The sequence below is a fragment of the Charadrius vociferus genome, unplaced genomic scaffold, assembly GCF_000708025.1.
Source record: "Charadrius vociferus isolate BGI_N301 unplaced genomic scaffold, ASM70802v2 scaffold4, whole genome shotgun sequence".
In the NCBI taxonomy this organism is placed as follows: Eukaryota; Metazoa; Chordata; class Aves; order Charadriiformes; family Charadriidae; genus Charadrius; species Charadrius vociferus.
This window is the reverse complement of record NW_009648150.1, coordinates 1,286,106-1,300,142: the sequence shown is the minus strand read 5'-3', so window position 1 is coordinate 1,300,142 and position 14,037 is coordinate 1,286,106. Positions and strand designations below refer to the sequence as shown.

The 14,037-nt window shown below is 44.1% G+C and overlaps 1 protein-coding gene across 1 annotated transcript in view; it reads left to right on the top strand.

Moving 5' to 3' along the window:
• Positions 1–10,265, top strand: part of LPHN3 (latrophilin 3) — a 277,537-nt gene extending 267,272 nt beyond the window's left edge. The window contains exons 23-24 of the mRNA XM_009884017.1: positions 3,827–3,955; positions 9,460–10,265. Coding sequence (XP_009882319.1) covers positions 3,827–3,955; positions 9,460–10,265 — 935 coding nt within the window. The remainder of the gene's footprint in view (positions 1–3,826; positions 3,956–9,459) is intronic.
• The last annotated feature ends 3,772 nt before the right edge of the window (positions 10,266–14,037 follow it).

Sequence of the window (14,037 nt, the reverse complement as noted above, 5' to 3'; positions counted from 1 at the left end):
CAAGGATCCAGCCATAAGTGAATAAATAAAAATAAACGATGAGCAACTGCTGCTTGCTGAGGATATTAGGCACATCGCCAACAACGAGCCAGACAGCTGCTGAGAGTCATGTCCCAAGACCACCCTGCTGAGGAGGCGATTCAGGATAGTCGACGGCCTCCCACAGCCCTACTCTTTCTGCTTTTTGGGTCCCTGGACACACATTGACCTTTGCAGTCACAGCCCTGGCGCCTGGCCTTTGCTGTGCACCCACACGTGAGGCTGCAGAATAAGCCTCTTTGCTTTCTCTTGTGGTATTTTGGGAGAGGATGCCGATTTGATCCCATGCTTTCTTTATTGGGTTTTTGTTGGCTGTTTATTACCAAGGCTGGTTTTGTGCAAACGGGGTCATAATTTGGTAGTCTACCTGCTCCTTCTGCTGGTGCCTCGTTTGCAGACCTAATCCACTCTTCCTAATAGCCCTGTTGCTTGCTATAGCAGTGATAACGTGTTATGAAAAAGGCAGGACAATACTTAAATGTATGGCTGGTGTTACATTTTTCTTTCTCCCTCCTGGGAAGGAGAAACCTAATAATGGGGATTTGTTTGGTGTATTATTGTTTTAGATAAAGCTTTAACTGTAGGCTCTTTGGAGCTTGAATACAGTCCTTCTCTGTCAGCATCCTTTGAGACTGGGAATGTTGCAACTCTAAAGCAGTTATGGAGTAACAAGAGACCAAATCAATGAATACAAGGTACATATCATTTTGTTTTTAAGATGCCAAAGGTTACATTTACTGAGGCCCACAGACAGTGGGAAGTTTGCTTTGGCCAGCCCATAACGGGAACCTCCTGCAAAGTGCTTAGGGCCCAGTTGGGTTTCTGGAAGTATTGAAAAGTAGCTGAACACGTTAGCAGTAGGTTAGTATTGGATTTGCATCAAGAGAATTACTCAGCACTGCCATGAAAAGTGGCATTTTGTTCAGTAAATTAAAAAATCTTAACACCCTCAGCAATAAAGGGAGAGGAAGGCAGAAGATGCAGTATTTTTGCTTAGTAGCTGCATCCAGGGATGGGTGTCTGTTTTGTTTTACCAAACCCCCTCTTTTACACATCTGAGAGGGCGAAAATGACTTACTCTGTATTTTCAACTTTATGCCAAGTTTGTAGTCAGAATCTTGTATCTACATTAAAAGTTGCCAGAAGCTACCTAGTTTGCAACAGCGCAAGAGATCCAGATTTGTGTGAATTTAGCTCACTTCAGAGCCCAGCACCCTGGCTAATGTAGGCAAGTGAAACATTAAGTGCTGAAGCAGATGTTTGGTCCCTTCTCCTTTCTTGTCACAAGGCGAGAGCATCCTCCATGTGAAACAGCTTGACCTTCCCAGCCATGGTGGAATCAGCTTGTTCCTGCCTGCTAGGGATCACTAGACAAGATCAGACCAGGGATATTTTGAGTGAGATGCTCTTTCTGGCAATTGCCATTTAAAGACACCTCAAGGTAAAGCGTTCAGAACCACGTGGAGGGTATATTTTTTTCTGTATCAAATCTCATAGGGACTGAGTTGGAGATTGGGTTATATCTCAAATGGGAGGATTATATCAATTCTGAATTTATGGCTGGCATTAACTCTGGACATTCCCATTACCAGTGTAAAAGTGAGTCCCGTTTTGAATTGTTTATGGCCCAGCTTGGTTAAAAGTGGGATGAAAGCAGAAACAATTTTAAGGGACTTAGTACTCACACAGGTGTAAAACTAGTGCAAGAAGAGAAGTGGTTCCTACAGTCCTTCATCCAAGATGTACATGAGATTGATGGAAAATACATTACCAGAAAGAAAGAATTGACTCATTTACCTGTTAGTTACATTCAAGGTTGTTTAGTTAAGCATTCATATAATGTTTTCTTACAGGAGACAGCTTTGTTTCCTTATTTCCAAACACAGCAGCTGATCTTGCTTTCCATCAGCATAGCCAAAAATATCAGGTGAGAGAAAACAAGTCTTTTTTTTCCAGCTGCATGTGTCGAGGAGCCTCCCTGGCATGCAGCCCCCATACAGCGCAGCCTTCTACTTTGTCCTGTGCTCAAAAGACTGATTAAGTGATCCGCTAACGCCATACGCCTGGGGCTGGGAAGGGCTAGGGGAGGACGAGGGAGAGGCGGGAGAGAAGTCTACTCTCTCCTCTGCCTGCACAGACACAGAGAAATGCCATCCCGGGAAATGGAGCCAGGCCAGCATAAGGAGGCAGCTCTGGAGGCCTCCACCTAGCCTTAGGTTTGGCCAGTTTTTGCTTTATTTTAAATAATTAGTAGGTGTAAGCTTTCAGAGAGCTTGCCTCTAAGGGGATTTGTACCAGCCAAAGGCCCTTGGGGCTTATACATCCTTAGCAACTCCATCCAAAAAAAAAAAAGAAAGAAAAGGATAGAAAATCAGGTAATGAGTTGCAGAGAAGAGATTGTACCCAGCACCCGACATGCCTCACAAAGACTGCCTCTGCCATGCCATGGGGCCACTTCCACCCCTAAAAGAGTCAAATGGGGTCTCCAGGCCCCAACCGTTGACAAAGGCATCCCTCCCAGGGTTGCTGGGTTGGGGCTATCAGATGTTGGTGACAGCTGACCAAGTGACCGGTCAGGTGACTTGAGCCCTCTGACAGCCCTGTCCTGGCTAGCTCTAGTTGCCCTACAAAAGACTTACTGTCCTGGTGGAAAGCTTTTGTCTTAACAGTTTAGCCCTGGAGGTAAAAAACATGGTGTGTCCTTGAGTATTCCTGCTCTAGGTCTCTACCAATGACAGTGGAAATGGCCCTAAAAGCAAGTTTTTGAGTCAATCGTCTTTTTCAATCCCAGAGGAGTTTTGAGCAAGGCCTTAATGATTTTTTTGGTCCTGTAGGTCAGATAAAAGGTGGGGGGAAGGCTTTGCTTCATGGGTTGATGCCTGCAATAAGAATCAAGGTAGGTCTTGGCAGCTACCTGCCAAGCCTGATGATCTTGAAAAGCACAAGTCCAGAGTCTGTGACTCCATGTGATAAACCAAAGCAGGAGGACAACTGCTGGCTGAACACTTGGAAATGACAGCAAAGAAGTCTGGGAGCAGGGAAACAAGGTGTTTGCGGGGCAAATGGAGAGCCTTGAAACGTGTGTCTCTATGGCCACTCTCGCTCCTGATAGAAGACGCCTGATGGAGCCGTGGCACTCTTGCCTTCAAGGGTGGATTTGGGTGGTTGTGGATGTGCTTGACGGTGGTACCAGAGCAGTAGCTGAAATGAAACTCGCCCTCTTATACATGAGAAACAGCTGCTCTCTGATAAGTGCCAAGAGCATTTGGAGAGGCCACATTCTCCATCCTTTCTTTTTAATTCTCCTTTTTTTGATTTTAGATGTATTGTGAAGGACCAGTAAAAGAGATCCTAGCCCTTAGTGGGAGTTGAATGTGCTGTTTTCTGTTAGTCATTATATTTATTTTTTTTATTCATTTGGCACTTTCCGGAGAGTTTTTCCCCCCACATTGTGTAGGCTGCCGTCTTCCTTTCTTTCTTTGTAGCAAGCATGTGGGCATAGCCTTGCTTACAGTCTGAGCGACTGGGAAACCACCATAAATGTAGCTTACCCGCTTTCGATACATTTTCTTTTGCATTGGTTTGGATTTGTGCATTGTCAGTAACATCTGTTCTGCTTTAGTGGCATACAGTTTTCTGAGTCTAATTAGCTGGCTGCTTGTAATCAGGACTATTTCAACTGTTGTCATTCTGAATGTTCTTTTTCCCTTTTTTTTAATACCACATTTGCCTGATTGACCTTTTTTGTTGTTTTTTTTTTCTCTGTCTTTCTATTGGGCTGCTCCAGGAGCCATGGCTAATCATCTTATAACCAATGCTCTGCTTCGTCCTCATGGCACTAACAACCCTTATAATACATTGCTCGGGGAATCGGCGGTCTATAACAACCCTTCTGTCAGCATGTACAACGCACAAGGTGTGCTGGAGTTTCTCTCTAATTTTTCTAGTGAGAATTCCATTTTCTGTGGCTTATTTTGGCCCATTTCTTTCTTTTTTTTCTTCCTTTTTTTTTTTCCTACACACACACACACACTTTTTGTTTTTTTGGAACTGGGCACAAAAAAAGATCCCCTCCCCTTCCTTTCATTTCAATGCATCCTTCTATTTTCTGGAGGCTTTTTTCCATGAGTGATCAAATTCACTTTGAGACACCCTCGTCAGTTCTACTCACAGTATTCATAGTGGTTTTGATTTTGATTTTTTCTTTTCCAATCTCCTCTCTTTTGTTTTAGTCTTGTGTGTGTGTTTTGTTAGACGTATCCATTCCTCTCTTTGTTCTCAGTGCATTTCCTTGTTAAACCTTTCATTTCAGAAACAGGAACACCTTTGAAGGTAAGTGAAGCTAAAATGGCCTTTGCCACCAAAGCTGCTCTTGTTTGAAATGGTGTAGAGAAATGTGGTCAGCAGCGCACCAGCTCGCACAGGAAAAAAGATGGAAAATAAAGCAAAACTGCCCTTGATCTCTAAGAAAAATGACAGCTGAAGAGAGGAGCGTAGGTCAGCTCCACAGAGGAGAGCTTAGATATTGTAAGAAATGTTTTGCCGTTTGCATTAATACATTTTGTATGTGCTATTAGAAAGAAAAAAAAAAATAGAAACAGGGGTAGGGAAACTAGAAGCTCTTGCATATCCTCCTTTCGGCAATGGAAAATTAACAGGTAGAGTCAGTTGTACCTAATGGAGGTTTCTGCTGTAGAAACCAGTCCCTTGTCACCTATGTGTTTGTCTCTGCTCTGGCTGTGGGAAGGGACCATGTTTGTAAGCTGATGTCCTGATGCTTCTGTGAGGGAGAGGCAGATGCATTTAAGGACCTGAGGAGGAGCTGGGGAGCGAGGAGCTCTGCCGGCTCCTGTCTGTTGATGGTTCCATCCTGATCTGCCGCTTTCATGGGATTTTTTTTTTTTTTGGCTTGCTTGCAAGGTGGCTGAATCATGACAGAGTAATGCTGCATTCAAGCACAAGTATGTCAGCACTCTGTCAGCTCTCTGCTCCCAGTGAAGGCATCCCTTTGCAGTAAAGGATCTCTAAGGAAAGGAAAATAATGATGGTTATAGTGCAAGCAGGAAAACACCCTTTGTGCTATATGGCAGCATATTGTTTACGATAGAAATATTGAACTGCGTCACTAGGGTGTTTTCATTCAAAGCATTAGGAAACCACGTGTGTTTGACCTTTTTGCTGTTAATTAATTTCCTAAACTATGCTAACTTTGTGCAATAAATTTGCTTCCTTTAATGCTTTTTTAAAAAAAAAAAAACTATTAAAAATGAAACGGTCTGAATTTTAAGAACTTCAGTGTACCGCAAATTTCAAAATGAGCTTTGATGTTCTGTTTAGGTTTTTGCACAATAAAAACATTGAGGTTTGGGTGACTTTCAAGTCAAGTGGCAGCAGGTAATGCTGGGTCAGCATTTGGCTTAAGAGAAGTCCTGATGTTCAGGTCTGGGTGCCTCTACTAAACCCAAGTGATTTTGGTGGAAAAGTGACAAAAAGGTTTTATGTGGATTTTAGTAATCTTGTGTTCTTCTAATTTTTAAGAGTGAGCTAACAATATTTTATTCAGTTACCTGAGCTAACAGTATTTTATTCCACCAAAATAGTGTAATTGACTTGCAAGTGCTATTCAGTGCAACACAGCCAGATGGATAATAGAGAAACCTACTCAGGCTTCATCCATGGGAGATGGAGAAGGAGACTGGGACCAGTACTGATCCCATTTAAGCCCCTGGAGCTTTGCCGCTGACTTCAGAGTGAGCAGAACCCAACCTATTCTTTTCAGGAGGCTGCAAGTTAATTAATGACCATAGAACTGGTATAGCTATTGCTTTTCAGACTGGTTACTTTCCCTGGACAATTACAAACTGTGAATATTAGGAGATCCCGCAGCAGAAATGAAGGTTAACAAAACCAACCAGGCCTAATGGCCTCAGCATTTTTCTGGGATTTAAGGATGCTGCACCAGCAGGCACATTAAAGTGATGATAGTGCATTGTAAAAGCAGACGCTGTCACCATCTCTGGGTGTGCCTTGGCTGGGATCGGTGTCCAGTGAGGGCACTGCTAGCTAACATCATTCCACCTCCCTAAGACTATGATTTTTTTTGCACCTTCATCTACCACTTCTGGTACTGGCCATTTACAGGGACAGAACACTATAAGAAACCTGGAGCCTGATCCAGTCCACCCCTTCCTTTCCCTCTCCCCAGTTACGTCTTTTAAAATACCCTTGCTGCTCAAGCCGAAGGTACCCCATCTGCTCTAGAGACTCAGCAGGGCTGGGAGCCCTAAAAAAAAACCCTTGGAAAAACACGGGGAATCAGACCCTAAAAGGCCAAAGTCCCATTTTCTGGTGGCAAAAGTGATTCCTTGCCGGGACACCAAGCGTAGAGGAAGGAGGAGATGGTAGGTGAGGGGTCTGGCACCCCGCAGCACGTGCCAAGGACTCACCGCCATTGGCAGCTGATGGACATATGCTGGCTCAGTCTCTTGGACGCAGGATTTTCTCGAAACGGCCTAACTGCTTTTGTGAGAGCTAATTTTAAGAGAAGGCGGAAATCCCATTAACGAGCTCTCGTTAAACCTCAACGTGCTGCACACCATTGCAAAGTGGGAAGCTGAGAGTTATCACAGGCTCTTCATCTTCATCTCTGGCTCTTCTTGTTTTAACTCTTTCTCCTCAATAGCTTCATTTAGCGATGCCATTATTCGAACTACCGTTCCTCTTTTACTTTTTTTTTTTTGCAAAATCCATGTAGTTTGCCATGTGTTCAGATAAAAAAATAAGCAGACTTACCAAAGTTTGTAAAATGCCAGCAGCCCCGTGATGAACAAAGTCATACTCTTACAAAGCACTGTTGCAAAGGAGGGACAGCAAAACATTTTTAGCAAGGAAACGGATCTTGGTTTCAACTGCCAGGGGTTATAACTAACAGTAAGTAAAGCTGTTCATTTTAAGAATGGAAGTGACGTTGACAGTGCCTGTCTTTGCAAGCATGACCGTTACCAGCTGTAGACTTTTCTTAAATTTCCAGGCATTATTTCTTCATTTGTGTTGCACGCTGAACTTTTGATAATGGCATTGGAAAACATTTTAAATGTGATATTTTTTTAATAAAAATGTAGTCTATTGAATATTGCGCGTAAAATAATTTTTATGTCTAAAATGTCAATATTTTTAACCTGAAATAAACCATGTAACAAATTCATGTATTCTGGGCAGTGGAAATTATTTCCGTTAACTCTCTTTTCTGCATATCATCAATTTGCTTTTTACTCATGTTTCTCCTACTGTCGCTGTAAGCTTACTTGTTGTTTTTTCTTTCCTTTTCTTCATGCTGTCGTTTAGAGCCCTACAGAGAGACAAGTATGGGAGTAAAGCTAAACATTGCATATCAAATGTAATTTTTTTTAGTTCACTTTTATTGCATCACACATAGATGATGTAGTTAATAAAGGAAATTCATCTCAGTTTTGAAATCAAAAGAATATGAATATACATATGTATATATATGTGTATGCGTGTGTATGTATGTGTGTATATATATGTATGTGTACATATATATATAGATGAGATTAGATGATGCTTTCTTTGTTTATTTCTCGTTTTTGTGGTATCATTTACCCAGTGTAGTTTCTCATATAACTGTGCGTATGATTTTTTTTAACCTTCACATTTTTATTTGCAAGGTCATGGCATTTTTATACAGCTTGTTTCATTGCGGACCCCACCCTGTTCTCACCTGCGATGCCTCTATTTTATTTCCCCACTAAACCCCGGCTCTATGCATTGGCCGCAGAAGCGCAGCACTCAGCGTCTCAATGCATATGTTACTTAACATGACCATCAGACAGATGCTCTTATACCCGTCACCATTACATATGGTCCTCCCCCCAAAATGCTCCCTTTTCATTTCTTCCCAAGCATTTTGACTCGGTTAGAGAGCTTCCACAGTGAAAATCAATGGCTTTGCTCTATGTCTGTGATGGCTAGTTGATTTTTCGGCAGAGCTCCCTCGTTTGCTGGGAAACCCAGGATACGGCAGCACCCTCTAAGCTTCAGAAACCTAAAAGGTGACCAACACATTTGGGGCAGTTCACTCAAAAGCAAGAAGAAAAGCTGCAGTAGTGCTTTCCAGCTCTTGACAGGCATCAACTACTCCATCGCAGATATAGACTGAATCCTGTATTTTCGTAAAGTACACATGCCATGTACTAAGCATGGTATGAGCAACTGTTCATCTGAAATTGTCAGCTAACGGCTCCTCTAATCCACTGCGGCTTGCTGGGAGTTGCTTGCCATTTTTTGGTAACACCTGAAGCCCTTAGCTGAAAGGTTGATATGTTATTTCATGCATCCCCACACCTGTGCTCTTTCCAAGGACACTAGTAATCCTAAAAAGAAAGCATGGTGGTTGAACTTTTACAAAACTGCCGGGCCTGATTTTTCTTCTCCCTTGCCCACCCATGCTGTGTTGCTCTCAAAGTGCTTCCCCACCACATCCCATAGCGTGTTGGGAAAGAGAGGAGCTCCAGCCTTACGTTGACAGTGTTGAGACACCTACGGAGATGCGATAGGCAGTTAGTTGGGGGACACCCTGAGACCCCGTTACTCCTCACAGGTTTCCCTGAGCCCACAGTACTGTGGCAGCAATGGTACTTGCTGTACCTTCCACTGAACCCTCTGCAAGTGGAATGGGAGCTATTTTTAAAGGCTTTGCAAGACCCCACAGCAGCTGCCTCCAACATTGATTGTATCAGAAAATCCCCACCCAGCCAGTGGGGAGTAAATCACTTTGGCCTTGCCCTTGTGCTGGGAGAGGTAGGGCAATTAGCCTCCTTCCAAAAAAGCCTGGGCCAGGAAGCACTTTTTGCCTCCGCCTTGTTAATCTTCAAATCCAGCCATTCAGGCCTTATGCCTTTCCCCTGGCAGCCTGCCCAGCAAAAGGGGAGAGAAGATCTATTTTTTTTTTCCTCTAGGAAGGATCCACTCCCAAACAAAGTTTGGGTAATGATTAACCTGGGCTGTGAATATTTTTCCCTCAGCTAGGAGGAAATTGCCTCCTTCCTCCAAAATGCCTGGATCCAGGGCAATTGGGACCAGCTCAGGATCACCTATTTCTCAGCTCCCCCAGGAATACATAGAGCGAAGTGCAAGAGCCATAGCAGATACTGATCAGGAGAGGTTATTCTTTCCTGCCGGCTATTGCCGCATCAAGTCACACACTTGACGGTGCTTTCCATTTTTTCGTGGGAAGACCTTAAGCCGGTTAGCTGGAGCTGTGCCCTCCTATTTTGGCTGCAACGCTCTCCTCACTGCCAAGCCCCAGCAGCCATGGCAGCCTAGGAAGGGGGTTTGAGTGTGCACGTCCCGCGTGAGTGTCCTGTTTGTACAAGTCACCCTCTCTTGTGTAATGTTTTTCAGAGGGGCTTCTGAACAATGCCAGGGATACAAGTGTCACGGATACTCTACCACTGAATGGTAATCATGGCAACAGCTACAGCATCGCCAGCGGCGAGTACCTCAGCAACTGCGTGCAAATCCTTGACCGTGGGTACAACCACACCGAGAATGCCCTCGAGAAAAAAATCCTGAAGGAACTGACCTCCAACTACATCCCTTCCTACCTGAACAACCACGAGCGCTCCAGTGAGCAGAGCCGCAACCTGATGAACAAACTCGTCAACAGCGTGGGCGGTGGGAGCGAGGATGACGCCATCGTGCTGGACGACGCCACCTCCTTCACCCACGAGGAAAGCCTGGGCCTGGAGCTCATCCATGAGGAGTCGGATGCCCCACTGCTGCCCCCCCGGGTGTACTCAGCAGACAACCACCAGCCCCACCTCTACAGCCGACGGCGCATCCCGCAAGACAACAGTGAGAGCTTTTTCCCCTTGCTGACCAACGAGCACACGGACGACCTCCAGTCACCCAACAGGGATTCTCTCTACACCAGTATGCCCGCACTGGCTGGCATGCCCATGACGGAAAGCGTCACTGCCAGCACCCAGACCGATCCCCCACCGGCCAAAAGCGGTGGCGGCGACGCTGACGATGTTTACTACAAAAGCATGCCTAACCTTGGCTCCAGGAACCACGTCCATCAGCTACACACTTACTACCAGCTAGGTCGAGGCAGCAGCGACGGTTTTATAGTCCCACCAAACAAAGAGGGAACCCCCCCGGACGGCAATGCAAAAGGACCTGCTCACTTGGTCACTAGCCTATAGAAGATTCAGCAAAAATTAAGCAAAGAGACAACAAAAAGCCCCTCTGTAACGCTCGGTTTACTGTTCTGAGTTAATCCAAACAGTGGTAATATTGTGTGTATTCCTAAATCTTCATGCTGTTCAAAAGGAAACTCTCAGACTTTTTTTACTGGAATTTTTAGGCCAGCCCGGAGAGGACAGTAACTGCTGCCCCCCCCCTTTTCTCCCCCTATCCTCCTTCCCTCCAGACAGACTTCATTATGTTAATGAAAGAGAGAGATAACGGCACACTTCGTGGCCTTCTCAAGTTATGCTGTGTTTGTTTAAACAATCCTTGATGCTGGGGGGGAGGAGGGAGGGGAGGCAAAGGGAAAAAAATGGCCAAAAATGTGCATTTGAGACTAGTAGCGATGACGCATCTAGGTGGGAGCACTGCACAAAAACAAGCTAGCAAAACTCTTTCTTACCAATCCAGATCACGTCATGGGTTTTGGTCACTCACAACTTGGTTTCACCGCAGCGCCCTTTGCTGCGGGAGGAAACAAAACAAAAACAAATTTAATGAGATGGAAGGGAATCCTAGAATTCTGTGCTAAAGGCATATTTTACGTTTTGCTGTATTAACGGATGATAAAAACTAATGGCAGCAAAAGAGAAGCAAACAATTTCTATGTAATGTACAGATACTAGCATTGCACATATAGTCTGCTTTCTGTTCCTCCAGAACTTGCGTCCCTGTTAATGTAGTGGAAAAAAAAAAAAAAGAACTTTTTTCTGTTGTGCTGGTCTTGTAAGTTTGTCTACCAGTAGGAGCAAGGTTTTTCATAACTCCTCCTTTTTTTCTGCTTTTTTTTTTTTTAATTTTGTTTTACTCTTCCACTGCCTCTCCCCTCCATCCCCTCCCCATTCTGGTAAAAAGATCTCACTGGGCAAAAAAAGAATGAACACCACTTTCTAAGAACCATTTTTAATAACACCATGAGCATTTCTTTTCAGCCAAGGCAGTCTTTTTATTTCCTCACTGTATAACTTTCTTCAGCCAGCACATTGCCGGCAGACCTTTTGGCAGACAAGAGCAGGGCAAACTTCACCGTTGAGAGTGCACAACTGATAGTGAAGATAATCCTCTGAAGCATCTTTAGTGAGCAGCCCCTCAGCCAGGCCGTAGGGTCACATCCAGGAGCCAAGAGGGTTTTTTTCTGTAGTCGTAGTGGGGCTTCTACAGGAGACGGCCATTTCCCTGGAGGAGCAAAGGGCCTTCACGGCTCCGGCTGGTCCCTGGTTTAGGCACTTGTACTGCAGTTGTTAAGAAGAAAATCGATTGATGCATAGTAAGCTATAAAGTACTTTGCAGTGATTTAAAATGAAAAAAATATCTTCTGTTCATTATTTTTCCTAACAGGAAATTTATTTATTTGACGGGATTTTTAAGTAACATAGGCTTTCTGGAGGTAAATTAGCAGCACGGAGTATGAATTCTTTTCTTGGTTTTACTTTTTTTTTTTTAATTTATGATCCATTTTGTATGGTCTCAACAGTTGAATGACCTCATTACTAATATTTGATGTAAAAGTGAAGCTTGTTTGCCAACCAATAAACAACTGATCACGATTTAGAAGATACTGTATGTATGTACTGTACAATTAATCTCTCTTTTTTTGTTGTTGTTGTTCCTCTCTCCGTTACTGTCTTCAGTACAAGTCTCCACTCCTTTATGGCATGGGTGAGCAATGCCAAAGAAAGGAGGCCTAAGATGAGCAATTTAAGCACAATGGCTGACTAGAAATATCAGGCTAGCGGTACTTGTTTAGGGACGAGAACAACGCCAGTTGACATTTGTTGCAGGTGATTCTAGGTCTGTTTTGTGCCTACTGTATAAACTAGCTGACGACACGCGGATCTTTTGAGTATAGTATTTCATGTGTCGTACCTTTTAATCATTGTAATGATTTCTTTTTTTATTTCTTTTTTTTTTTTTTTTGGTTCTTCTGAGATTAAAAACTGCTGGTAGCATGTCAAAGAGTAAAACAAGTCCCCGTTAGGCCTCCTCAGTCGTTGTTTGCTGTCTCTTTATTTTCTTGTTCCGGGCGTATGCAAAGTACCATCACCGTCCTCAGCCACATCATCCTTCTGGTCCCACCAGTACCCATGGCCTGCTGGTGTTTTGCCGCTTTCCTCCAGTCTCCCCATTCAAATCCTTTGGGAGCAATTCAGATTCATCATCAGGATACAGAAAGCCACAAAACAGACTAGAAATGTTGACAGCGAAAATAACCACCTCTGGACATGCTCAGTACTGATTTTTTGGTATGTGATTTTTCACAAAGCCCTCCCATGCCTGGGCTTTGGGGTCTGGTGCTGCCTTCATCTAAGCTGTCTCTGTGCAACTCCCATCAAGCTGGGTAAAAGCGAAAAGATTGGAGCAGGCAGGTGATGCCTCTGTTAGACAAGATATTCCCAGTGATGGAACATAAATGTAGCAGCAAAGCAGCTTCGCTCCATCTCAGAGTTGTCCTCGCGTGGGGCAATGCTACTTGGTGCTGCTCAGCAGGGGCTTTTCAGGGGGAGAGAACCAGGGGGTGGTGGTATTTGATGGTATTAGTGGGCTCCAGAAGAGTCTGGTAAGTTGCCAGAGTCCTTTCTGCAGCCAGGCACTCAGACCAAGACATCTTGGGGGGGAAGCTTCATTTATGACCAAGAAATGCTCAGGGGTGTGCCTCTTGCCAGATCTAGATTTTGGCAAGGGAGTGTTTCCCATTGGGAGATGGGGAATCACCTGGCTTCGTATCAAAACAGCCACTGGACAGTCGGGTCATGCTCTTGCTCTTCATGATCCCTCCCTGTTTCATTTTATTTTCCATGCCAGCAGCAATGAAGCTGGGCAGCGCATGGTAGACCTACGCATACAAGCAAAGCAAGCGTTTCAGACCCACGTGGTCATACATGTACCAGCCCAACGGAGGCTGCTGAGGCTTAGAATACTTGAAGTACCTTATTTTGGAGAAAGTAAAAACTCTTTTACTGTATTAGACAGTTTTCCAGGAATATGGTAAGATTAAATTCATGAAGAGGGTGAGATATACCATACCAAATATTGTCATGATAAAACGGGAGGCAGGTGACCAACACGGCATTTACCAGTGTGCCTGAAACTATGCAAGAGCAAAACAGTGGTGGATTTGCTATGGGATGATTGTGTCCTACTGAAAAATCTTTGACTTTCTTTATTCCGAATGGTCGTTCTTCCCCAGCCTTTCCGTGTATTTATCAGTGGACAGGCTGGATTTCCCCTTTTTTCCATCCCTTTTTACTCGAGCTTCTCTCTGCCACCCCACCATGCCGGTTAGCACTTTGATTGCAAAAAAACTGTTTATTTGCAAGCTGATTATTTCCGTCCCCAGGCTGTTCTGGCACCACAGGATTCACTGTTGGTGCTTCTTATAGCTTTGGAAACAGCTGAATCACAAAACAGAGGGGAAATAGATATTATTAATTAAGCCAAAAATGGTTTAAGATGGTAATTTTTTTGGGGGGGGGGGGGCAGGTTGGTGATTATTTTTGTAATTTTTTTTCCCCTTGAAAACAGGCTTTTGTTGTGTCAGTTGATTATGGGCATGGTGAAGGTTTCTGCTTGTTGATAAGTAGCTGGGTAGATACAATTCTTATGCAACTGGCAGCGTAGTGGTATCTTCTGTGCAGACTGCAGCATGTGAAACTCAAGTCAATGTTAAGTCCTCGGTGCCTAAAATGCTCCTGGGGTAGGAGAGAGAGCTACAAAACTTCTAAGGCATTT